Source organism: Mus caroli, chromosome 1 (genome assembly GCF_900094665.2).
Source record: "Mus caroli chromosome 1, CAROLI_EIJ_v1.1, whole genome shotgun sequence".
In the NCBI taxonomy this organism is placed as follows: domain Eukaryota; kingdom Metazoa; phylum Chordata; class Mammalia; order Rodentia; family Muridae; genus Mus; species Mus caroli.
In genome coordinates this window covers 152,399,994-152,426,060 of record NC_034570.1, presented here as the reverse complement: position 1 = coordinate 152,426,060, position 26,067 = coordinate 152,399,994, and the positions used below count along the sequence as shown (strand labels likewise).

The following is a 26,067-nucleotide window of genomic DNA, read 5'->3' as shown; positions in this document are numbered from 1 at the left end:
GCTGCTAATGTGTGCTCTCTCTAGTTTCCTTTTGGAGGCACTCAGAGCTATGAGTTTTCCTCTTAGAAATGCTTTCATTGCGTCCCATAAGTTTGGGATGGTACTCACTTCTGTGGAGTGTATTGTAATTAATGTCCATCTACAGTGTGTAGTAAGTCATTTCAGCCATTGTTAGTATACTCTGATTTCAAGTAGATCATAATTTTTTTAAATGATAATAAAAATCAATTTTATCTTTTCTTATTTCTGATTTTGTTAATCAATGAAGACTACAACAAAATTCTTTCTTAATGACACTTAGTACTTAGATAATGTAGTTTTAAGGATATTTTATATTTTTTAGACAGTACTGTAGCTGAAATGTGGCTTCTCCAATGTCATGTATGCTCATTTCATACATTTAATATAGACTGGTGGCTTGTTTCATGTGAATATTTAATATTTACTTTATGGTAACTATATAAATATTTTTGTGTGAGTACACATGCATTTTGTGGAATACAATTATTCTCTCTTTAGTTACTCACAAAACTATGTCTGCAGTTGCTCTTTTCTATGTAATTATTGGTAATTTTCTCAAGTTTTCTCATCGGATTTCTAAAGTGCTAGCCCATACATTTCCTAGTGTCTTGACAACATAACTAACTTCTCATTTCCCTGGTGTCACTTCTATGGCCAGCCTGTATCTTCCTACTCCAACATAATTAATGCCTCTGTCAGCCTGATCATCCTTCTGTTTAGACACTTTTGTGTAAAATTTGATGTTACTGGAATTTTTTAAAACTTACTTTATTTATTACATTCCAGCCTTTGCTCCTCTTCCAGTTCCCCCCTCCCACACTTCCTCATCCGATTCCTCCTCCTTGCCTCCAAGAGGGTACCTCCTACCATGCCTCCTCTTCCTCCCTCTCCCTCCCCCTCTCCTCCCTCTCTTCCTCCCTCTTTCCCTCCCTCTCCCTCCCCTATTCTTCCCTCCATCTTTCTCTCCCTCTCCCTCCCCCAATCCTCCCTCCTTCCCCCCCTCCTAGATTAGGCACATCTTCCACTGAAGCCAGACCAGGCAGTCCTCTGCTATGTATGTGCCAGGGACCTTGGACCATCCTGTATAAGCTGCCTGGTTGGTGGCTCAGTCTCTGGTAGCTCCCTGGGGTCTGAGTTAGTTGAGATTGCTGGTCTTCCTGTGAGACTGGCCTCCTCTTCAGCTTCTTAAATCCATTCCCTTATTCAACCATAGTGGTCCCCAACTTCAGTTTAGTGGTTGGATGTAAGTATGTGCACCTGTCTCAGTCAGCTGTTTGCTGGTAGTCTCTCAGAGGTCAGCCATGCTAGGCTCTAAGTCTCTTCTCCATTTTTGTCCCTGCAGTTCTTTTAGACAGAAACAGTTCTAGGTCAGAAATTTTGACTTAGTTACCCCATCCCTCCACTTTAGGCCCTGTCTATCTGCTGGAGGTGGACTCTTCGATTTCCATTGTTGGCCATTTTTGCTCAGGTCACCTCCATTGAGTTCTGAGAGTCTCTCACCTCCCGGTCTCTGGTACTTTCTATATGGTTCCCCCATATCCCACCCCCTAGGCTGCATATTTTTATTCATTCTCCTGTCCCTCTGAGCTTCCCTTCTGTCCCGCCCCCCATACCTGATCCTATTCTCCTTTCCCCTTCCCTCTCCCCTCTTCCATCCAGGTACATCCCTCTCTTTGCCTCCTGTGATTATTTTCTTCCCCCTTCTAGTGGGATTGAAACATCTTCTCTTGGGCCTTTCTGCTTGTTACACTTCTTTTGGTCTGTGCGTTTTATCCTAGGTATTCTGTACTTTTTGGCTAATATCCACTTATCAGTGAGTACACAGCATGCATGTCCTCTGGGGTCTGGGTTAATTCACTCAGGATGATGTTTTCTAGTTCCATCTATTTGTCTGCAAAACTCATGATATCCTCGTTCTGTATCCATTCTTCGGTTGAGGGACATCTGGGTTGTTTCCAGCTTCTGGTTATTATGAATAAGGCTGCTGTGAACATAGTGGAACATGTGTCCTTGTAGTGTGGTGGAGCATCTTTTGGGTATATGCCCAAGAGTGGTATAGCTGGGTCTTCAAGTAGAACAATATTTTTTGAGCAACTGCCAGATTGATTTCCAGAGTGTTTGTACCAGTTTGCAGTCCCACCAGCAATGGAGGAGTTTTAACCAGTAGTTTTCAACCGTACTAGAGAAGAAATAGAAAACGTTCTTACACTCTATTGTGGTGCCCTTTATTGAACTTCTTTTCATCTTTTCACCTTGCCGTCCTTCTTCCTAGATTGACATAATAGTTTTCTGCAAATGGGTGAGAATATGTGGTCCATGTGTTTCTGTGTGTGGTTCATTTCACTTGAAGTAATAGCCTTGATATTGGTCCACATTGCTACAAAAGCAATAGTATTTTATTCATTTTTTATGGCAAAATAGTATCCATTGTGTAAATGTACCACTGTTTTTGGTTCTTGTCCATTCCTTCACTGAAAGGTATAGGAATTGATGACATAATTTATCTATTGTGAATAATTCCGCCATAAACATTGGATATTGTTTTATCTCCTTTGATTATTTACCAGCAGTGAAATTGCTGGGTGATAAGCAAAGTCGGTTGTAACGTTTAGAGTAATTTAATACTGTTCTGCGTGATGGCTCGTCTACTTTACATGTTACTCTGGAGGTAAATAGTTACTGATTTTGTAAAATGTAAGTTGCAAAAGTAATGCTTATTCACACTTTTCTGCAATAGCTAATGATGGAGCTTGGATATGATCTCATGCTTTGGAAGTTATCTAGCTATTGGTGTCATATCTAGAAAAATATTTAACATTGCATTGTGTGCAGATAACCTTTCTACAACTCAATAAAACTGCAGAATGTTTTGTGGTTTTTCTCTGAAGTACTCTTGTTGATTATAGAAAAGAATGGCTTTATTTCTTTTTGATCCTTCTACCTTTTTCTGTTTATTTATTGCTTGTCCAGATGTAGGTAATGATAATAGTATAACTAGTAATAATTTCACTCCTCTGTCTTAATAAAAAAAATTCCAGTATTACACTTTTAAATATGATTTGTGTGCTCTTACAGTCAAGAAATATTTTGAGATTTAATCTGAAATCTTTTATTTTCTCTATGCTTTATATATAGTTTCTGTATCTTATGTCTCAAAGACCTATATATGTACTTTTCATGTTCTTATAATCTTAACAAAAATAAATGTATTGATTAAAAGTATCAACCGGTTTAAGCTTGTCTTTAGTTGTTTATAACTATCACAGGCAAATCAGTATTGTGTCTTGGCTTTTAAAAGAAGTGATTTAATAAATCATTAACTTAGTATTTTTAAATGGTAAACTATATTAGAAAAAGCCAAAGGTTTTCAGTAATGAACCCCACTGTTAGTTTTATATGCCCTTCCTTCCTCACATACAGTTGAGGCTTGAAGCCTTTTTTGAGCTTAGATCTAGACTAATAAAGGGTTATGTAGTTTCTGTCAAGTCTTAAGTTAGAGTTTTCAAGTTCTTAGACTTCTTCCTGCTTTTTTTTTCTTCCTTCCTTCTTAGATTTATTAATAAACTCATTTGCCTAATACCCAATGAAAGTGACTTTGGTGGCCTTCTTTTCATTGGTAGTAGTGTAACATCAATTAGATGACATAGGTATGACTTCCTGCATTCCATTGTATTTTGCTATGAAAGGAAAGATTATAATTTTTTTATATTAAAATACCTTATATCCAGAAACTAACTTCAAAAAAAATTTCAGCATGTCTTTCTACTGGCTGCTTTGCTTTAAAAACACTTGGTCAGAGTAGCATGTATGTATCTGGTGATACACTAGTTCAATACTAAGTTGAAAAGCAGTTTATTAGTCTCTATTAACATGATACTCTACATCCTGTAGGAAATGGCAGAATAGTTCCTTTTGAGGGGAAGATTGAGCACAATCCCAGATTCTTATGTATTTTATTTTTTTAAAATCATTTAATCAAAGTTTGTGTTTCTCTGTTAAGATCGTTGCAAAAATACATTTTGAAAGAACGTAATGGATTTTCCAAATTACATGTTTTACTTAAATTTATAATTTAATGTACAGATGAAATATAAAGAAAAACAATCTTTTGTTATAGGATCAGCGGCAAACTGAAGCCATCCACTTGCTCCAGGCACAACTGACCAACATGACACAGCTTGTTTCAAACCTATCAGCAACTGTAGCAGAATTAAAGCGGGAGGTAATTGCTTAATTACCTTGTAAGACAGTGTTCCTAGGAAGATTGTCAGAAGGGCAAGCTTGTAACTGAGCATGATAGTTCAAAGCTTAAACCAAACAAAACTGTTATGAAGGTAGAACTTGCTTAAAACATCAAAATGCATTCATTATTTTATTGTTTGGGAACTGGGTTGAGAGTTTGGTAAGGCCTGGCTGTCATGATTTGGTCTTCCTATAAGGCAGGTATTACGTAATTCTGTCAGGTCTTTTGAAAAAAGCAGTTTAGTTTGATTTTTATTCTGAACATTGCAAATCATTGGAAATTACTAAGTAAAGAAATTATCTGGATCATTTCAATAATGTTTACCATGTTGAGAAATTCCTTGTTTGCTACCTTGCTGAGAATTAGCTGTTTAAGGACAAGAGCAGAAACAAGAAGGGAACTTCTTAGGAGGAGGCAGTTGCAGTAACTTGGGTGAAGTTAACTAAGATTTTAGAAGTAGAAAATAGTAGGATATTAATTGAATTAAGTATATATTTAAAGAGGTAGAAAATAAGCCTTAATGAAATACCAGGTATGTGAGGAAAAGAAATTTAGGTTGAATCTGAGGGGTTTGATAATTGAGTAGTTGAGTTGTATATGTGTTAGCATACTATCTCTAAGGGAGAGATTGCAGATGGAAAGACAGGCTAGATATCAACAGAATGTTAAGTAGTGAGCTTAAGTCTAAAGCATAAATGTGCTTACTGTACTGCTTTTATATTTCAAGAAAGAATTAAATGGGGAGAGAACAGAAAAAGAGCAAATGTCTGTAGTTTGTTTTCAAGCACCATGCTCTGTATTTATGATTTCAGAGCACCTTGACTGTTTAAAAATAACTTGTTTGAATTTTAGGTTCCATGGTCCATTCTTTAAAGTAGTTTATAATTATGTTTATCTTTTCAGGTTTCAGATCGTCAGAGTTACCTTGTCATGTCTTTGGTTTTATGTGTTGTCTTGGGACTGATGCTCTGTATGCAACGTTGTCGAACTGCTTCTCAATTTGATGGAGATTACATTTCAAAACTTCCTAAAAGTAATCAGTATCCAAGCCCTAAAAGGTAAGGTTAACAATATACTCCACAATTTTCTTCTTTTTGTTTTTCTCAAAGAAATGCTGAGCAGATAAAGGGACATGAAACTAAAATACTAAAAATATCCTTATAGCAAGATGGTAACTGTACATGGAGATAATGCTATTGAATAATCGAGAGAAACTAATAATGTATGTATTAAGCCTTTGAATTATTTTGGTTGAGAAAGATGTTAAAATGTGGCATTCAAGGGTGGAAGAGAAGTAAGATAAGATCTTTGGAGAAGATTTGTTTTATATTAGCAATAATGGTTGTGCTAATTTAGGCTTGTTCCATATGTTATGCAGGTCTCAAATCCTCCATTTAAATAGGCTACACAGTAAGTTAGATCCCATGTAATCACTCATGTATATAATGTTTTCTTAATATATTAGGTGTTTCTCTTCCTATGATGACATGAATTTGAAAAGAAGAACATCATTTCCTCTCATCAGATCCAAATCTCTGCAGTTTACTGGCAAAGAAGGTAGATTTTTATGGATATGATCTACATATATAAACTGGCTTCTGGAATAAGTATAATGTACATGCTGTGTTTTCATCTGCATCCAAACAATGAATCCGTTATCTTTGTGTTTGTGCTAGTCAAAGCCACTTTATCATTTTCATGCTTTAAAACTCTTTGTTCCTTTGAAAGCCCAAAGGGTGGGGAGGGGGTCTTAGTGTTAATTAGCAATGAGTAGTTTTGTTTGCACATGCTCCTGTTTAGAAGTATTTCTTTTTAGAAAGGGATGTTTGAGAAAGTTCAACAGCTATGGAAACCCTGAATGCTCAATGTGCTCTCATAGCATCCTGTGCTTTTCTGCCTCCTCTTCTTGTGCAGGTAGGACCTTTTTTTATCTCTAGTTTAGGACATTCAAGGCACTTTCATAGCCCAGAGTTTATTTTCCTATTTTAGTTCCTTTGTAACTAGTGCTTATTAAGAAACTTAAAAATTTATTCTTATAGCAATAGTAAAATAATTATATATTTAATTTAAGGGTGCTTTCTAAATAACGAGCTGTTTTCCCTTTTTTTAGAATTTTAGTTATTAAGCCAAATGTTTCTGTTATTATGTCCTTCAAATAGTCTTTCCTGAGTTTTACTAGTGTAAGTTTTCACTCCATGTGCCTTTATTAAGCTTAGAGAATTTTTATAAACGCAATATGCCTGTGTAACCTACATCCTAATTAAAAAGTAGAATGCAGTCTAGCACCTCAAAAACTGCTGTGTTCTCCTCTCCCAGTGTAGGCAGCATTTTAACATCTAATTATTGTGAGTCACCATGCCATTTACTCTAATTCTAGTGCAGTATTCCACTGTACAAATGCTGCACATTAACACATTTACCTATGGACTATTTTCATTTAGGCTTTTACATGTCTTTAAGATATGCATGCATCTGCCAACAGGAATGGAAGTGGGCATGCTGGGTCTTAGCATGTATGGCAGCCTTAGTGAATACTAACACAGGGTTTGCTGTGGATGACCCCCGTCAGCTTTGAGTGCTTCCCCCAGCTTTGTCAGGTGCTCCACATCCTAGTAGTAAACATTTTAGTAATTGGGTCTTGTAGTCATTCTGATTGGTGTGGTGTATATGCGTTTCTTCTTTGAGGTATATTCATATAGCTGTGAGATAGGCTGAGGTTGTTTTTGTGTTTATCAGTTCTACTCTTATTTTAAATTAAGTGAACTAACATTATTTTTCCTCTAACTCTTGAAAGGCAAATAGAATAGGTTTTTCCCCCCAATAATAGAATTGCTTCTGTTTTAGACAGTGATGTAATCTTGACTTAACCTTGCTTTTAAAGAAAGCTGAGGAAAATAGGTGGGGACAGTAGGTAGGAAGAAACTGACATCAGTCGTGATTCTGTCCCTCCTCTCCCTCATTTCTTTTTTCCTTCCCTCTTTCTTTCCTTTAAAATTAAAGCTCTTCTTGGAGCATTTTTTTGGTCTGCCTTAAATTTTCCCACCTTGTTGGTATTTTCAGTTCTTAACTTAGAAAGAACCATGTCAGATTGTTTTCGTTTTTTAAGCAACAACTTAAAATTTTAAAAAAGGCAGCAGTTGCCTTTTTCCCCAGTGAGCATCTCATTGGCCTTCTGTTTGTCTTTTAATGAGATTTAAGTAGCATCCTCTTTTTTTTTTGTTTTTTTTTTTGTTTTTTGTTTTTTTTTGAGACAGGGTTTCTCTGTGTAGCCCTGGCTATCCTGGAATTCACTTTGTAGACCAGGCTGGCCTCAAACTCAGAAATCTGCCTACCTCTGTCTCCTGAGTACTGGGATTAAAGGTGTGTGCCGCCAAGCCCGGCTAAGTAGCATCCTCTTATATATAATGGAAAATGGGATAGCTAGGTCATGTGACAATATTGTTTTACTCTGAATAATCTCCATAGTTTCCAAATTACTGTATTGCTTTACAAGCCTAGCAACAGTGTTCCATTGTTTCCATATCCACATTTATGGTAGTTTCTGCTTTTCCTTTTAATGATTGCTATTCTAATGTCTGTGGGATAGCCTACTGTGAAATTTGCATTTCTCTAATTCATTGTGTGTGTGTGTATATACATGTGGGTGTGCATACATATATAGATGCACACATGTACATATAAATAAACATATACACATATGCTAGTATATAAAAGTAAAAGTAATGCACGAGTCACAGAGCTTCCTTTCTTCGTGTGCATTTTCACTATCCATCTTGTTTTGTTTGCACTTTCTGTGTTCTATCTAGGCAGTCTTTATGAAGTCCAGAGTCCTAAAACTTAGTTTTTTTCTTCTAGTTTTATAAGTTTAGATCTGTACTATATTTGGAGTTAATTTTTATATATGACATAAGGTCCATTTATCTCTATTGACTAGATTACCTATTTTTCATCGAGAGTAGTCTAAGCATCCTTATAAAAGAAAAAAAAAATCACTTGACCATATCTCCACATAGTGTAATGCCCTATTGTTAAATATGTTAAATTTGTATGAATTTATGATCATTATATTTTCTTGGAGTATGACTATTGTAGTCCAATAGTCATTATGTAATTTTGTTCCATGTTTAAAGTCTCCTCTGTCTCAAATGAATGTAGCTGTTCTTTCTTTTGCATTTAAATGAATTTTTTTTAGGTGATATAGAGTTGGATCTCATTACCGGATTGACTGGTTAGACTACTGATTTTAAAAATTGTTTTGATGTAGTTAGCAAATTATCATAATATTTTCTATTTGTTAATTTTTTGTTTCTGTTTTTGTCCTCCATATTACTTACTTTTACTCTGATTATAGTTATTTTATATGATTTTTTTGTTAGTATATCCAACATAGTTCTTTATAGAGTTAATCTAATGATTGCTTGTTTACCATATACATTCTCAAGAACTTACCTCCACTTTCAAACAAAGCCATACCTTTTCACAAGTTTGGTTATAGCAGCAAAATAATTAACCCTACATCCTGCCTCTCATTGTGTGCAAAATTGCTATCATTTATTCTGCTTATGCATACACATATATAGCTTATACACACATACAAAATCATGTGGATATTAATTTGAATATACTTATCTGTTAACCAGTTAAGGATAAGAAAAATGTTTTCTTTTTTTCTTATTTTTTTCTTTTTGAATTATTATTTTTTTTTGCAAGGCAGATCTGTGGACAACAGCACTCCCTCAATTTTACTTATTGATGAAAGTCTATTTCTTCTCTTTTGAAGAATACATAAGCAAGATAAGAATTATATCTGTTTTTTTTTTCCCCCCTCAAAACCTGAACTTTAGGAAGAAATTTACATCTTATTGTTTCAGATGTCACTCCTGGTTTTTTGTTTTTGTTTTTTCTTGTCATATTCTGCTCTTAGTAAGTTTATGTTTCATCCTATCAAGATATGCCATAGTTATGGACCATGGACTTTCTTTTAAATTAGTAAAACTACTTGTGTATAGCATTTTCTTTACAAGAGTAGTTTAGGTCTTTACTGTAAGTTGTAGGAATGAAATTTTCTGGTAATGTTTTGTTACAATTCCAAAAATTACCCATTTTCCCTTAACTGCTAGTCTGTATGAACACACACTTCGCCGGTCATCTGAGCATTTGGTGTGGCAGCAGTCTGCTGTGCTCTCCTTCTTCATTGTCTTGTTTGAGGCTTTTGTTTGGATGAAGGGGTATTCATTTCCCTCTTGTTACACTTAGTTGGGAGTTAGACACCGTCATTGGTCTTTATTGGTCACTTAAGGGTACAGTTACTCACTAATCTAAAGAAGCTTTTCTGTCTCTTTCAGAACCAATATAATGATCTTATTAAAGCCTTTGTTTAGCCTGTTTAATTTATATATTTTCCTTATTATAATTGTTTTATGTTGTTTTACCTCAATTGTAGTTTTTCTGCTTAATTCTATCTCAAGGTGTTATATTTTTTATTAATGTATCTTTAAATTTGTCTACATATGTACTGAGTTCTTTGGTATGTCTTAAATCTTTTTTCTAAGATTTTTCATTTGTCATATCTCTAAACCTCTAAATTACGTTTTTTTGTTTTGTCTTGTTTTGTTTTTTTTGTTTGCTTTGTTTTGTTTTGTTTTTTCTTGAGACAAGATCTCTCTGTGGTCCTGGCTGTCCTGGAACTCACTGTGTCACTGTGTAGAACAGGCTGGTCTCATGACTCACAGAGATCCACCTGTCTTTGCTGGAATTAGAGGTGTGTGCTACCATACAGGCCCCTTGAACTACTATTTTTCTTTTTCTTTAACCCTGTGTTAGATTTGTTGGGCTCTTTAGATCTCTAGATAGGTATCTTTTTTTTAAAAATATATTTAATAAAAATAACCCATAGTTTTACATATTTTACATCTATAGAATATTTATAAGTTCTCTTCTATAGTATTTAATATTCCCTATTTTTTCTATTATTTGCCTTTGGATCATTTCTTTCAGCAGTGGAACTGTCCATTGTTCACTGGAACTAAAAAAAATAGCTTCTTGGGCAATATTCCTTGTTCTAAGGCCTCTGTTCTTTTCTGTTTTGTTGCCATGGTTGGATTCGACTGTTCCTTTAATGCTTTCACTGAACAGTTTGGTCTTGGAAGCTGGCATCCAGGTGTTAGCCCTGGACAATTTCTGAAGTACTTGGTCTTCAATGCCTGTGAGGCTGTAATCCTAGTAGATAGGTTAAATAAGAACAAGCCTTGGATGAGATCCAGCAAGTCGTTCCTAGCTGCAGTGAAGATGTGTTGCACTGGGACCCCAGGGAAACTCTTAAATGTCACATAATCTGGAAGGCTACACATGTCAGGCCTCTGTTCTTCAGTTGGTGTACCCAAAGTTTCAAATATTCTTGTTAGCTGATTAAGGTCTGAATCTCCAGGCAAAAAAGGAACCCTTCGAAGCAATTCTGCTAATAAACAACAAACAGCCCACATGTCCATTCCCACATCATACATCCTAATTCCAAACAATAACTCCCTTCATGGCTTCTGCATCAGCTCCTGCTTCCTGACCTGCTTGAGTTCCAGTCCTGACTTCCTTGGTGATGAACAGCAGTATGGAAGTGTAAGCCGAATAAGCCCTTTCCTCCCCAACTTGCTTCTTGGTCATGATGTTTGTGCAGGAATAGAAACCCTGACTAACACAGGGGCCCAATACCATCTGGTCACAACTTGATGTGTGTAAGTCCTGCTGGGGCTCCCAAATGATTTGACCAGGACAAAATCTGCCAGTTTCAGAACTCCATTCTTATCTAACAAGAAGTCGTTTGGTTTCAGATCCCTGTGTAGAATCCAATGCTGATGTAAATATTCTAAGCCCTGAAGAGCCATCAATATGTAGGCTTGAATGTAGGATGGTGTCAACACAAGACTGTTATCCTTTATTATAACCTCTAGGTCAGTTTCCATAACATCAAAGACAAGACTAATGTTAGACTTATGTCCAAATGCGTCAAGGAGACCAATTGTATTTGGATGACTTAGTTCCTGTAAGAGCTTTATCTTCCTTAAGGCTGTTCTGTTTATACCACCTTTAGCTTCTGACCTGTGTCCAAGTTTGATTTTCTTAATGGTGACGATTTGGTTGGTGTTCTTATCTCTGGCCTTATAGGCTGTAGCAAAATGTCCCTCTCCGAGGAAGTCCAGTTTTTCATAGCGTTTCGCTTGAGACTTTACGTCCACAGCCATGAGAGTGAGAAACCAGACTCTAGCAACTAAGCTAAGTCCTCCACCCCTCAGGAGTTTAAAGCATCTCTACATAGGTATCTTAAGTAATGGAAAATTGTAGCTGATAGTTTCCCCTAGATATATTAACTGTCTTGATTCCTGCATCTCTTAAATCTCAAATTTCATAAATGTATTAATCCATCTTCATGGATCCTCTTTTTTATCTTGTAAAGTTTCTGTCTTCTTCTTTTAAAATCATGTGTGTGTGGCTGTGCCTTTGGAAGCCAACTCACCCCTGAGCTGTGATCTCTGAGCTGCCTGGCATGGGTGCTAGAACTCAGCCCTCTGCATGAGCAACATATGTCGTTAATCCAATCCGCCTTTGCTTCCTTAAATATTCTTCAGTCCTTGTTTTTCCCTAAGCCACAGAGTCTAAAGCTATATCTAATCTGTTCTTAAATTTGTCCATCGAGTCTTTTGTTTACTTACCACATGTTTTTGTTCCTAGGAGATCTTTGTGTTTTGTTAAATGTCTTGTTTTGTATTTCTTGAGATATTTTCCTGCTTTTTAATATTTAAACACACTTAAATATAGTGTCTTTATTACCCATGTTTGAGATTGGAATAATAATACAAGTTGTAATTGATGGGGCCATGTTATTAATAAGTTTCTGGTATGTATATCTTTATGATAAATTAGTTTGTGTCAGAATAGAAGTTGTTTTAACAAGTTGCATAGGGCTGAAGTTCAGTAGCTCTGTGTAGAGATCTGTGCTTATCATTGGAGCGGAAGGTGCTCTGAATGTACTTTTGAGTAACAGAGTTTTTGAAACTTAGGGGTGAATCTATAGTTGATTTCCTCATCATGTCAGAAAGATTTTTTAAGAGTTTGTGGTCACATGTATCATGTTCAAACTCTTTCTATATTTTAGAGTTAGTAGTTTTAATCAGAGCTATAAAAGATTAGAAAAAAAGCATTCCTAAATCTCATTTTATGTTCTTCTGACATCTATGATTCCAACACGTCATTAATGTGCCTGTCTGACTCCATCCATCTTTTGGCTTGCCTGTATGTTGGGTGTAGGTTTGTCCAGTAATGCCATTTTTCTCGTCAGGTGGGGAATGAGTCTGGTCCCAGAGAACAACCCTTCCTGTATCATTTGATACTTGTTCATTCAAAATGTAAAATGGAAATATACTTATGTAAATGTTGGTTGTCTTCAGGGTTGATGACCAATTTTCAAATATCTTTGACCAAATTCAAATTCAGAGCGCACTACTCTGGCTTACTACTTTTCAGTGTAGAAATAATAGTTATCCTGATACCTGTCATCCATTTCACTAATAATCACTAATGTTGTTTTGGATGTTTTGTCATAGCATAATCCACTTTTCATTTTATACCCCTTTCTTTACTTATAGTAGATCCGAATGATTTGTACATCGTAGAACCCCTCAAGTTCTCTCCAGAGAAAAAGGTAACGCTCTCTGTCTTTTCAAGCCTATTTTAAGCTGTGTGGTAGTAAATGAAAAACAGATATTGAAATGCTAATGTGTATTCCTTGGCATTTTATTGTATTTTATTTTATTTTTTATTTTAGTTGTTTTGGGTAAATTGTTGATGTTTTTACATTTATTGTGTCAGTGCTGAAAGGGTAACTTGTAGGAGTTACTTCTCCACCCTGTGAGTTTAGCACCAAATGTCTTCCTGCTAAGCCATCCTGCTTTTTTATTTACTCATTCATTCATTCATTCATTCATTCATTCATTCATTCATTCATTCATTCATTTAGAGACAAGGTCTCACATACACTACTGTACCCTGATTGGCGTCAAACTCTCTGAAGTCTTCCTGCCTCAATCTTCCAAAGGCTAGGATAATAGATGGGAGACATCATACCCAACCAGAATGTTGGTTTTCTCCCCACCCCTTGTTTTTGTTTGTTTGAGATAAAGTCTTATGTATGCCAGGATGCCTAAACTTGCTGCCTCCTGAGAATGACTGAGCCTCTGTTTGTACCTTCTGAGTACAGGGGCTAGGATTGCAGGCAGACCTTCCCCGTGCAGTTTTATGCAGTACTCAGGGTCAAACCTGGGGCTTCATAGCTATGGTACAAGCCCTTTACTAACTGCTTTGTATTCCCAGTTCCCATATGGTCATTTTCAGCGGTCATAAGGTATAAATAAATGTTTAGAGGGGTCATCAAATTTTTGTCTATGTTGTGTGAAATAGGCGCCAAGGAGTATATTCCTATATTTAAAGGTTTACAAAATAAAACTAAGAATTCTTTAAAGAAATACTTATGAGGCCTGCAAAGCCTTAAATATTATCCAACCCTTTAAAGAAAAAAAGTACAGATACCTGGATGGTAGTCATTATCTCCTGAGCTGCTCATGCGTGCCAGGCACAGATCAAGCACTGCCTATATAATCCTCTTACAACCTAGCAGTGGTAATATCTCTTTCAAAAATGAAGACACAGGCAGAGCTTGTACTTAGATGTCCCAGCAGGTAGTAGGCACTGCTGTGTATCTTCCTAGGATTCCCCCCCACCCCCCCGCTTTTGCCTATAAAGTCTGATTTTCTTTTTTACCTCTCAAGTTATATAATATTTATTTTGACTAGCAGTAATTGTCTGTAGTAGAATTTCAGATTAGTGCAAAGTAGCATTGGATTTAATCCTAATTTCAGTATTTACTATTTTGTAATTTAGGTAGTAAGCCAAATCTCTAAAGTTTGATTTTTTTTTTTTTTTTCATGTAGGAGCCAGGGGCAAACCTCTCAGGGTTAATATATATGAAAGTAACCAGTATAACATCTGACACAGAGAGGTATTCAGATATTAGCTGTCTCTACTTAACTCTATATGCACAAGTTGCTATGAGCTATTGAAACATTGAGTTGAGTAGCACTTACAAAGGGGATTCAGAGATACTATCTATTCACAGCAGAATGTGTGTGTGTGTGTGTGTGTGTGAGAGAGAGAGAGAGAGAGAGAGAGAGAGAGAGAGAGAGAATGAATGAATGAGAGAATACTTGTTTTACTTCTCATAGGCAATGCTACTTTCCTCTTACATCTCTTATCTAATAAGGAGGAGTAATTTCTATGCTTTTATTTCTGTTATAGAAGAAACGTTGCAAGTACAAAACTGAAAAAATTGAGACAATAAAGCCTGCAGATCCATTGCACCCTATAGCAAATGGAGATATAAAAGGAAGAAAGCCCTTTACGAACCAGAGAGATTTTTCTAATATGGGAGAAGTTTATCACTCTTCTTACAAGGGCCCTCCGTCTGAGGGAAGCTCGGAAACTTCATCACAGTCAGAAGAGTCCTATTTTTGTGGCATTTCAGCTTGTACAAGTCTGTGCAATGGACAGACCCAAAAGACAAAAACTGAGAAGAGGGCTTTAAAACGAAGGCGATCTAAAGTCCAAGACCAAGGAAAGTTAATAAAAGCTCTTATACAGACTAAGTCGGGGTCATTGCCGAGCCTGCATGACATAATCAAAGGAAACAAGGAGATCACCGTGGGAGCATTTGGAGTTACAGCAGTCTCGGGACATATCTAAAAGGAGCAGAACATTTATACTGAAAACTTTTTTGTTGTTCTTTGAAGAACAGCCTGTGGTATTTGAAGGGTTCAGGGGGAGGGATAAAATATTGGGGAAAGTATTCAGAAATTATGGGTTTTTTTATTTTGCCTTTTAAAAAAGTAGACAGGATTGTGTCAATCTTGGCTGATGAGCTACAGTTTTACAAGGCTGATCTCTTCCTAGAAGGATGGTGATAGACATTTTATAAAGATGTGTTTTCACAGATAATTACTGGGACAAAAGTAATTTGGAAGCCCAGTTCCTTGGGTGGATAGGAATGAAAGCCTAAACCTCTCCTTCAGCTTGGTTCCCGTTTCTTGCACCTTCCCATATTTATGTGCCTTTTGTCTATTTATAATGCCACTGGAAGAGGAGGGAGAACGTTTTCTGTCATTTGATTTGTTTTGTAACTTTATTAGGTTTTTGAAGCTGCAAACACTACAAAGTGTTAAGGTGGTCCATGCCTGAAGCTCAGCAATGTGGGTCATTTGCATAAAGGTCCTAAAGACTTCCAACTTAGAACAGTAGTCTCACTGAAACAAACACTTGCTCAAGTTTTCTAAAGGCCTTTCACATAAAAAAGGGGATGATTTCACCCTTGCTTTCATTTAATTTAGTTGGATTGGGTTATTTTTTTTCCCCTGAGTTATTGTTAACTCAGTAAAATGGTAAGATATTTTCTTGGAAATGACAGGTATTTGGAATAAATTTATTATAAATTCACCTTTAAACACACTTAACTATTTGTGATGATTTCTCTACATTGCTCTAAATGTTCACAGTAAACACTAATCCTCCAAATTTTCACATCACCGAGACCAGGTTTTCCATGGTCCCGTCACTGCCTTTGTACATAGTCACAGAACCAGCCAGTGAGCACGTCAGGCCTCATTCAGTCTAATTGGTAAAGTCTAATGGGATTGTGATTCCTTCATGTTCGCTTTCGTTGGCTACAATGTGCAGATATGTATGTATGTGATGTCAGCATCTGTCTTCACTGGTTTTTTGTTTTGTTTCCTTAAGTAATTGGCAGTGTCTGAGTAAATTGATTTCTTGATGTGTGATTGTACAGGGATGAGTGAAAGTGATATGTGTTTTAGAGAGAGAATTGACCATTTTGTGTTGTAAAATTTAAGTTATAATTTATTGAGCACTTTTGTTAATAATTGTTTATAAATTTGTCTAATGCCTTTTGTGGTATTGTTTGTAATGTGATTTATTTAAGGCCTTTTTGTTTAAGTTGCTGCTTTAGGTTAACAGTATGTTTTAGGAAATGAATTTTCCCCCTCCCAGTCTGCACAATTAGCCATTCAGAGCAATATGGCCTGGTGGTACACAGCAGGCCCTTGAGAAGTCCAGATGTGAGCCGAGCTAGAGTGGGGAGTCACTGTGTGCTGTGAAAGGAGGGTTTTAAATATGTAACTACAGAGCTGTAGTACCATTAGAAACTGTGAATTTCCAAATAAATCTGAACACTTGTCTTTATTAATTACTGGCTCTTCTGTCCTTTAAAACATTGCAAAAATTTATTACTAACTTTTGATCATAGATTTAAGGGTGTTTTGTTTTTTGTTTTGTTGGTTTTGGGTTTTTTTTTTTTTGACATCTTTTAGGCTAAATATGACAGCATTGCTCACATTTCAGGCAACCACAGTCTACTCTTTCATCTAAGCATTCTGTTCGCTAATAATCATCGTTTACCTTTGCAGACTCTAAACAGACAGTCTACTCTTTCACCTAAGCATTCTGTTCATTAATAATCCTAGTTGACCTTTGCAGACTCTAAACAGACAGTTCTGATAGTAAGATGCATTTCTACCTAGAGAACTATAGCTTTAGTGTGAGTTTTATTTCTCCTCCAGATTATAACTACATGTAAGAGGGGAAAAAGCTAAGCAACAAAGACTCAAACCTTTAATGAGAGATTCTTGCCAGGAGCAAATTTGTGTTTCTAAAAAGTAACAAACTCCAAGGGTTGTAAAATCCTGAACTTCTGAATTACTGCTCAGTTTTTGTTTTTTTTTTTAAGAGGATTTGGATTTTTAGAGTGTAGCACTTTTGGATTTTAGATTTTGGAACTAAGGATGCCTACCCAACAAATATAATTAACAGAATCCAAAAGTCTTGAAACACTTCCCAAGTGTTTCAGATAAGACATACTCAAACCAGTCTGTAAATCTGATTTTTCAACATTCCGTGGTAGCCAACCTTATATCATTTGTAGTGTTAAGGTACTAAACCAGAATGAAAGAAAACTTAACTCAAGCAAATCTTGGTGTATCTGTGGAGGTTTATATATGCGTGTGATTTGGGAAGTAAATAGTTTTTACAAAGCTTGTACACAGATAGGTCTCCACCCTCACGCTGCTGCACACATGCACCCTACCCTTACACCTCTCACTGTCCACCATATCCACCCCAGCAGCATTCATTTTCAATTCTGTATTTCAAGTTTCCGTGCTTACCTTGGGCCTTATGTTGACATTTTTAGTTCTGGATGCATATCCAATTTGGACACAGACGGACATAAACCATGCTTTTATTTAACTGATAAAATGAGAGATTCAAACTTATGGAGAAGTCAAACACTCACACACCATTGCCTGTATTTACCAGTTGTTAACTTTTAGTTTATTTATATATGTCTATATAATATGTCTGCATATACATACATACATATATACATATGTGTAGTGTATATTATGGGTATATAGAATTATGTGTATATATAAGACATTTGGTAGATGAAAGGACATCATGACCCTTCCACCTTGAATAAATTCATGTTATTTTTCTAGAATAAAGATATTTACCTTACATCCTTACATGACTATATTAGGGTTCTCTAACAACTTAACCAAATGAATCTCTCTTTCTCTCTGTATTTTGGGGATTTCTTAGAATGACTTACAGGCTGAAGACTAGCTAATCTAACAATGGCTGCCTATCCAACAGAAGGTCCTAGAATCTAGCAATTCCTCAGTTCACAAAGCTGGATATCTTAGCTGCTCTTCAGTATACACTGGAATCCTGACAAAGTAGACTCTATTGCCAGTAAAGGAGTGGACTTGCTAGTGAGTCAAAAGCAAACAGGCAAAGAGCAAAAGCTTTTTTCTTCCATGTCCTAAGTTTCCAGCAGAAGGCAGGGCCCAAATTAGAGGTAGGTCTTCCCAGGCCAAATGATCTAGTTTAAAAGAGAAGTCTTCCCTCCTCAAAGATCCAGATTAGAAGTGAATCTTCCCACTTCAAATTAGAAAATCCCTTACAAATGTGCCCCTCCATTTATGGGTTATATTTAATTTTAGATGTAATCAAGTTGACATCCAAGAATAGCTATCATTAAGTTCACCTTGTCTACTCTTTTTGTCATAATTATCAATTTCCAAATAAAAACAATAGCTAGGTCATTATTACACCTAAACATGATAGAAGTACCCCACATACAGTTGCAGACATTGGCATATATTTAACCAAGTCATAATTACACCTAATGATATAACGAGATCTGACTCCCTCTTCTGGAGTGTCTGAAGACAGCTACAGTGTACTTACATATAATAAATAAATCTTAAAAATGATATAACTATCCTTCATAAAACCACAACACATTATAAATTTAGACTAGGTGGCAATCCCTTGAAGAATTCTTTTAGCATCTCAAACTTAAATATGATAACCATTGATATTCTCCTAATTGATGTTACATCACATGATAAATTGAGGAGAGAAAACACAAATATCTATTACAATGCATTCTTAACAAAATACACCAGAAACACTCATCAGTTTTAAGCCAAGCCACATGTCTACAACTGATCAAATGACCTTAGCTAGTATTTATAACCACTTTTCTCTACAACTTGGGCTTATGCACCCTAGACCACATTTCTTAAGCTTTCATGGTATCCATGATTGTACTAATATAGTAGCTACAGCTGGACACAACCTGGTGTGACAAGTGTGGTGTGGCTCAAGTATCAAATGGTTCTTCACACAAAAAATCCCACCTAGGTTTCTGTTTTGTTTTGATCATTCTCTTACAAGGAATAGGATCTATTGGGTTTTGTTTGGTTTTAAGATTTATTTATTTATTTGTGTGTGTGTGTGTGTGTGTGAGAGAGAGAGAGAGAGAGAGAGAGAGAGAGAGAGAGAGAGAATGAGAATGCAAAGGCCAGAAGAGGCATTGGATTCTTTGGTACTGGAGTTACAGGCAGCTATGAGCCATGCAGTGTGTGAGCTGGGAATGAAACCTGGGTCCTCTGACAGAGCTGCAAGTGCTCTTAACTGCTGAACCACCTCTCAAGCCCATCTGACCTAGAATGTATTTCTCCTGTGCTCACTTTCTTAATGACTGGTGTGTAACTATGACTAACTATGTGATAGTCTGTAGATCCAAATGAATATGAATATATGTGTATATATATATATGTATATATATATGGAAATTACTTTTAGTCAAATTCCTAAGACTTCCCTTTGAACTTTTAATTAAGATGTCAAAATCAATATATAGTGAAATGTTTATTTTGAAATGCTTGTCTTTTTGAAACTAAGTCTCTTCTTAGGAATGCTGTAATTTGCAATTCTCACATTTTTATATATTGTTGGTATTATGGATATGGTACTTCTAATATTTTCTAATAACTTTTTAATAATATGATAAAAGACATGTTTTACTTAAACATTTTATCATTTTACCTTACTGGATTCCATTTGTTTTTTTTTTTTTCTCAGTTGATTCTTTTCCAGTAATTTGACCCACATCACATCTCATTTCATATTTCTTCTACCTTTATTTCAAATTTACTGGGACTTCCCAAATAGTGCTAAGCAGGAAGGATGCTAGCAGGCATCATTTTCCTTTATATAAACTAGAAATTGTACAGTGGTTATAATTAATAATAGTGATTAGTTCTAGATGGATACTAAGTTGGCTGCAGTGGCTCACGATAGAATTGTAGCACTTGATAAGCTGATAGAGAATTTCTGTGAGTTTGAAGTGAGTCTGGACTATATAGAGACTCTATCAAAAAGCAAAACTATAAACATCTTCATAGTAATTATTTCGCTGAAAGTTTTAATACATAGATATTATTAAAATATTTTCAGCAACAAACGAGTTTAATGTGATTTGTGTTGTGAGATGAATTATTATTTAACAATAGGTTATTCAGTATTAAATCCTCCATATTATTTGGAGGAATCAACTTGGCTTTTGAATCTGTTATTATGTATTGGCTCTGTACTAGTTGGCTAGGGTAAGCTATATTTTTTCATAACAAATCAAATCTGAAAGTTAACATGAAATCTACTGTACTGATTACTTATGTAATCTCTGATAGAGCCTGCTGGCCTTTATCTGTTGTCTTAGACTATTTGGAACACACAGTCTCAAATAGTCAGGGGGAAAAAAAAATCACAGAGCTAGCATACCTTTTGGAACACCTCAAATACAGAATGAAATGTTATTTTTATTGTTACTTTGATGCTGAAGCCAGTGACATTACCCCAGGCTAAGCAGACTTGGGAGGTCTTTCTGTGTCTCTGCCTAATATCTTTTACCATAGTTTTTAATAGTAGGGGGGAAAGGATGAGGTTTGGTTTAAACATTTTGAACAATTTAACCTTACTGAATTCTATTCAGTGGGAGGATCCTGAACCATCTATAAAGAAGAAGATAGGCTGAGTGCAGACATCTGTTGTTCTCCCCTTCCGCATGGACGCAGTGTAAGCAGCTCCTTTAAGCTCCGGCTTTGACTTCCCAACTATGATGGACTGTGTGCCTTGAGCTGTAAGCTAAAGGTGTAAGCTTTTGTATGTTGTTTTTATTGTTGATGCGACCAGAGAGGCAACTTGGGGAAAGAAGAATTGGTTTTGGCTCATAGTTTCACAGAAGTTCGGTAGCATAGAAGGGATGTGGCAGAGGCTTGGTTACGGAGCAGCTGTGCACCAGGAAATGGAGTGCGACTGGAATCTGTCAGGGTACAGCCCTCAAAGATCCACCCCTAGTGGCTCATTGCCATTAGCCAGAATCCTTGTCACAAAGGTTCTACAGCTTCTGCAAACAGTACCACCACATGAGGCCAGGATTTTAAATACAAGAGCCTGTGAGGGACATTTTATACCCAAAACACATCTATATATACATAAAAGCTATCTGTATATGTATAATATAACTATTTCTGTATTATGTTTGGTCAGAAACTATTTACTCCCATAGCTCAGAGTCTGTGTGTATCTCTAGCATTTCCCAAAAATATCTATAAAACTATAAATATATATGTATAGTTTTTGTTTATAGTTTATATATAAACTGTATGTGTATATATTTACATAGTTTTTCTATAAACTATATATATGCATATAAACTATATATGTGTATATGTAGTTTTATATTTGTAGTTTTTTACAAACTATATATATATATGTAGTCTTTATATACTTAGTTCTTGTAAAACTATATATGTTTATATACATATATAAAATATGTATGTATATATGTTTTTATATTTATAGTTGATATATAAACTATGTATATACAGTTTTTATATTTGTTATTTTATAGCTATTTTTGGGAAATGCATATATGTGCACACTAGTTTATGTGTGTGTGTGTATATATATATATACACACACAAACTATACTTGTGGTTTGAGTATTAATATCCATATATATCATATACATACATATATACATATACACATACATACACACATAGTTTTTATATTTGTAGTTTTATAGATATTTGGGGGAAATGCTGCACTGGTGATACCCATCAGAAACCACTTACCTCCATAAGTGTTAAAGAATTAAACCCTAAGTCTCCTAGAAGGATACTTTGGAGTTTTCTAGAAGAAACTGACCTCTTTAAGTGATCCATAGGAAAGTGTGGACCTGTAAAAAAGGTCTTGTCTACCATTTCTTGTGAAGTTAGAAATTTAAGTAGCATGTTAACCAGTGGGACTAGAAATGCGATCATCAGCCTCGTGATGGGACTGTTCTGTTTGTATTTCTGTACTATGTATGGTCAGAACGCTGTTGTTATGGGTACCATAAGCTATAAAACAGCTCAACCATGTAGAGCATCCAGTCCTAAATAAAAGGGAAATTCCGTTTTATTGTGCTACTCTTTTCCCTTGCCAGGACTGAGATGGGTTAGAACCTGAGTTCCAGAGCTCACAGCATGTCTTGGCCATTGGTTGTCCTTTTCTCCCTTTGTTGGATGAGTTGCAGACATCTGTAGAGTGGAATGGGAGGGCAGGATAAAGAGAACAAGAAAGTTCTAACCTGGTGCTGTAGCAAGTCAGGCTCTGGGTCTGGCATGCATTGAAAGATGCACATAAAGGTTTTCGTGCATACCGTTGAGTTTTGAGAGGAAGCTCAAGCTAGATTTTCCTCATCTTTGTTTCTGGAAGAAACTGGTAACATATCATATTCAGCTTATTCCTGTCCAGCTTCAAGGATCTAGCTCTGCTGTATTGTCCGGCTTCCCTGGGGGAAACAGAACCAATGGAGTGGCTATAAAGTGTGATTTATTAGACGGCCTTACCAGAGACTGTCTGGGTAATCCTACAATGGCTCACTTAATGCTGGAAAGGACAGGAACCTGTAGTTGCATAGTCCATGAGGCTGGACGTGTCAGTAGTCCAAATAGCGTCCTAAACCCTTGGAGGATTTCTGGAAACTGAAGAGATGTAGCAGTGGCAGTAACAGCATAGATGAACTTATCAGAATGAGAGAAGGCAGGCAGGCAGGCAAAAAGCAATCTTCCATTTTGCTTCTATCTGATTTGTCACTGGAAGGTATCACTCATATTTAGGGTGGGTCTTTCTACTTCAAATAATCTAATCAAGAAATGAGGAATCACAGAATCCCTGGTGGCTTTCCTTTCAGTTCATGCCAGATCCAGTCAACAGCCTCTAGCCTTTCCCTGTTCCCTTGGGCAGCGTAGTTGGAGAGTGCCAACTCAACCCCTGCCAAAAAGCTCTTATGTGGAATTGACATTTTGATACTATAAGGACTTAGACTTAAGAGTCTTCCTGGAGTCTCTGGGACTTTTTTAAAATGTATTAATTTTTTTTTGTATGTTGTTACTTTAAAAAACCTATTTTTACTTTCTAAAATTAAAATATAACAATATTTCCCCCTTCCCTTTCCTCCAAATTCAGAAAATATACCTTATGCCCCTCATTCCCTTTCAAATGTATGGCATCCTTTTCTTTGTTGTTGTTACATATATGTATAAATATTTAAATATAAACTATTGAATCTATTTAATGTTGCTTATATGTATGTGATTTAAGGGCTTTTGGAATTCGATGGTCAATTGGGGATTCATCCCTGAACACAACTAATTCTTCCTCTCTTGGCTCTCATTACTTGATACAGTTTTTTGCTAAGTATGGGTTCCTGTGAGAATTCTCCCTTTGATGATATCAACCATATTGTCAAGGTATCATGAGTATGGCTCCGCTGTTGTTTCTAAGAGATCTGATCTTGTCCGACTTCCTGGTCTGCTGGCTCTGACAAGCACTCTGCCCCCTCTTCTGTGGTGCTCCCTGAGCTTGGACTCCAGGATCAGTTGCTCTCTGTATTGGGCCAGTGTGGTTTTCTGTAATGGTCTCTGTCTGCTGCAAAGAGAAACTTCTTTGATGAGGCATAAGCGCTGTGCTTGTCTTTGGGTATGCTTTGAAACTAAGCATTTAGAATGCAGTTAGGAATAGTGCTGGTTTAGAACGTGATGGTATAAGGTTTCCTCTAGAATATATTCAAGAGTCTGCATCAGTGCGTGAAGTATGTATCTGGACACATTTGTCAGCAGGAAAGGTGTTGATGGTGTAGCTCACCGTTCCTGACACATGCCCTTCAGGGCTTTCGTTTCAGAAAGGCTGTGAAAAGAACAAGAAAAAATCGAGATAAAAATAATATTGAAAGAGCTTTAGAAAGTGAAACTAGAGGTTCATGACAAAAGGACAGGCCTTGTGACAATCTCCAGCTACTTCCTAGATTGTGTACTTTGGTTTCTTAAACGTTTGACCATAGGCGTCTGGAATGACCAATTACAGTTTACCCAGAAGCTCACGATTCATAGCAAGAGGTCACTGGACACTTGTTTTATGACATTTCCCTGTTTATATACAGTGTTGGCTTTAAACCTTCTACCAGTTACTTGTTCCTGTTTTTTAACATTTCATTAAGAGTTTCCTACAAAGAAATCAATTATCTCTATAGGTGGCTTTATTTGGAGTAATTACTGAAAGATACCCTGAACTGTATATGATGTCACTTCAAGTGATATGAGTTAGGAGTGAGCAGATTTCAATGATACTGTGGCCAGATCCTTCCCTCATAGCCCACAGCCTGGAAAAAAAAATCATAAGAATAAGGTTCTAATTACTACTCAAAGGAAAGGGACTCATACCATATCTCTCATCCTTGAAGATGTGGGATACTGAAAGTCATTAATGGATGGCTTAGCCCAGGAGTTTGATGCCAGGTTGGTTTACGATAGTATGATCCAGGCCAGTGTTGGCTACGTAGTGAGACCCAGTTTTATAAGACAACAATAAAAATGAATAAGGATAGTGTATAATGACATTTGCCTTAGTGAGTTATTGGGGAGAAATACACTGTGTGAGTGGGAACCAGTATAGATAACAACAGCCTTTGGATCTTGGCTCCTCAGTTTGTACAATTGATGCTTTCTACTCAGACAGCTCTCCTCTTTGTGTAACAGGGAAAGCCTTCCTCAGCTTACCTTCGTACAACTACAGCCTGGTTCCCTCTAGTCCTGCCCACTTCCACCGTGATTTTGGTTTCCTTATCACACCTATCACCTTGGACCAAAACTCTGCATTTTATTTCCTTTTATGGCTGTTCCCTAACACTAGATCAGAAGCTTCATAAAAGGCGTGAGCATCTTTATTTATTGCTTCATCTCCAGCATGGAGAACACTACATGCTGTGTCCATCAGTGGTCCACACATAGCTTTAAATAAATTGTGGGTTAATAAATTATGATTTGGTAGGGGATCTTAGTATAGGATACCAATCACGTGAGTAGCTTGGAACCTGACTCTGAGATATAGAAACATGCACACCCTATGAAGAACCTAATCTCGCTGAATCTTCTGCTTTTATCCTTTTTTCTTTCCCCCATGAATCCTGGATTGAGATATGCTTCCCAGTAGATAACCTTCAACAACCTCAGTAATAAGAATCACATAAAAGAATGGTAATTGTGGAGCATTATGATTTACTGACCATGGCTTCAAGGCTATTTCCACTCATGAGCTAATATGAATTTTAATAATCCCTGTAGTCAGTGCTACTATGATTGGTCCTTATTTGTATGGGAAAATGTGCACAGAGGCATACAGATAGTGAGTGGTAATATGAGCAGGAACACATTACCAGGTAGCAAGGTACACAAATGCTCTTATTCACAGCACTTTATTATTTATCGTGGTTCTGCAAGTCAAATGGACGGAGTTGAGCAGTTCTCTCATGATGATCACAGTCAGCTATTGGATGGATCACAGGGCTCCCAATGGAGGAGCTAGAGAAATTACCCAAGGAGCTAAAGAGATCTGCAACCCTATAGGTGGAACAACAATATGAACTAACCAGTACCCTGGAGCTCTTGTCTCTAACTGCATATGTATGAAAAGATGGCCTAGTCGGCCATCACTGGAAAGAGAGGCCCATTGGACACGCAGACTTTATATGCCCCAGTACAGGGGAAGGCCAGGGCCAAAAAGTGGGAATGGGTGGGTAGGGGATTGGGAGGGTGGGTATGGGGGACTTTTGGGATAGCATTGAAAATGTAAACGAATGTTCAACATCCTTAATCATCAGGGAAATGCAAATCAAAACAACCCTGAGATTTCACTTCACTCCAGTCAGAATGGCTAAGATCAAAAATTCAGGTGACAGCAGATGCTGGCGAGGATGTGGAGAAAGAGGAACACTCCTCCATTGTTGGTGGGATTGC

The 26,067-nt window shown here is 36.6% G+C and overlaps 1 protein-coding gene and 1 pseudogene across 7 annotated transcripts in view; one reads left to right on the top strand and one right to left on the bottom strand.

Annotated features, from left to right (window-relative positions):
* Suco (SUN domain containing ossification factor) overlaps positions 1-16,562 on the top strand; it is a 62,290-nt gene extending 45,728 nt beyond the window's left edge. For 4 of the 7 annotated variants that reach the window (XM_021155012.2, XM_029476817.1, XM_029476813.1 and 1 more), the window contains 5 exons: positions 4,139-4,243; positions 5,168-5,322; positions 5,730-5,821; positions 12,901-12,956; positions 14,606-16,562. In XM_021155012.2, the coding sequence (XP_021010671.1) occupies positions 4,139-4,243; positions 5,168-5,322; positions 5,730-5,821; positions 12,901-12,956; positions 14,606-15,049 (852 nt within the window). In that variant the 3' untranslated portion in view covers positions 15,050-16,562. Of the gene's footprint in view, positions 1-4,138; positions 4,244-5,167; positions 5,323-5,729; positions 5,822-6,080; positions 6,179-12,900; positions 12,957-14,605 lie in introns of those variants that run through there. The other 3 variants (XM_021155061.2, XM_029476805.1, XR_003836497.1) reach the window with 2 other exon arrangements.
* LOC110309756 lies at positions 10,258-11,499 on the bottom strand (annotated as a pseudogene).
* Positions 16,563-26,067: the final 9,505 nt, after the last annotated feature.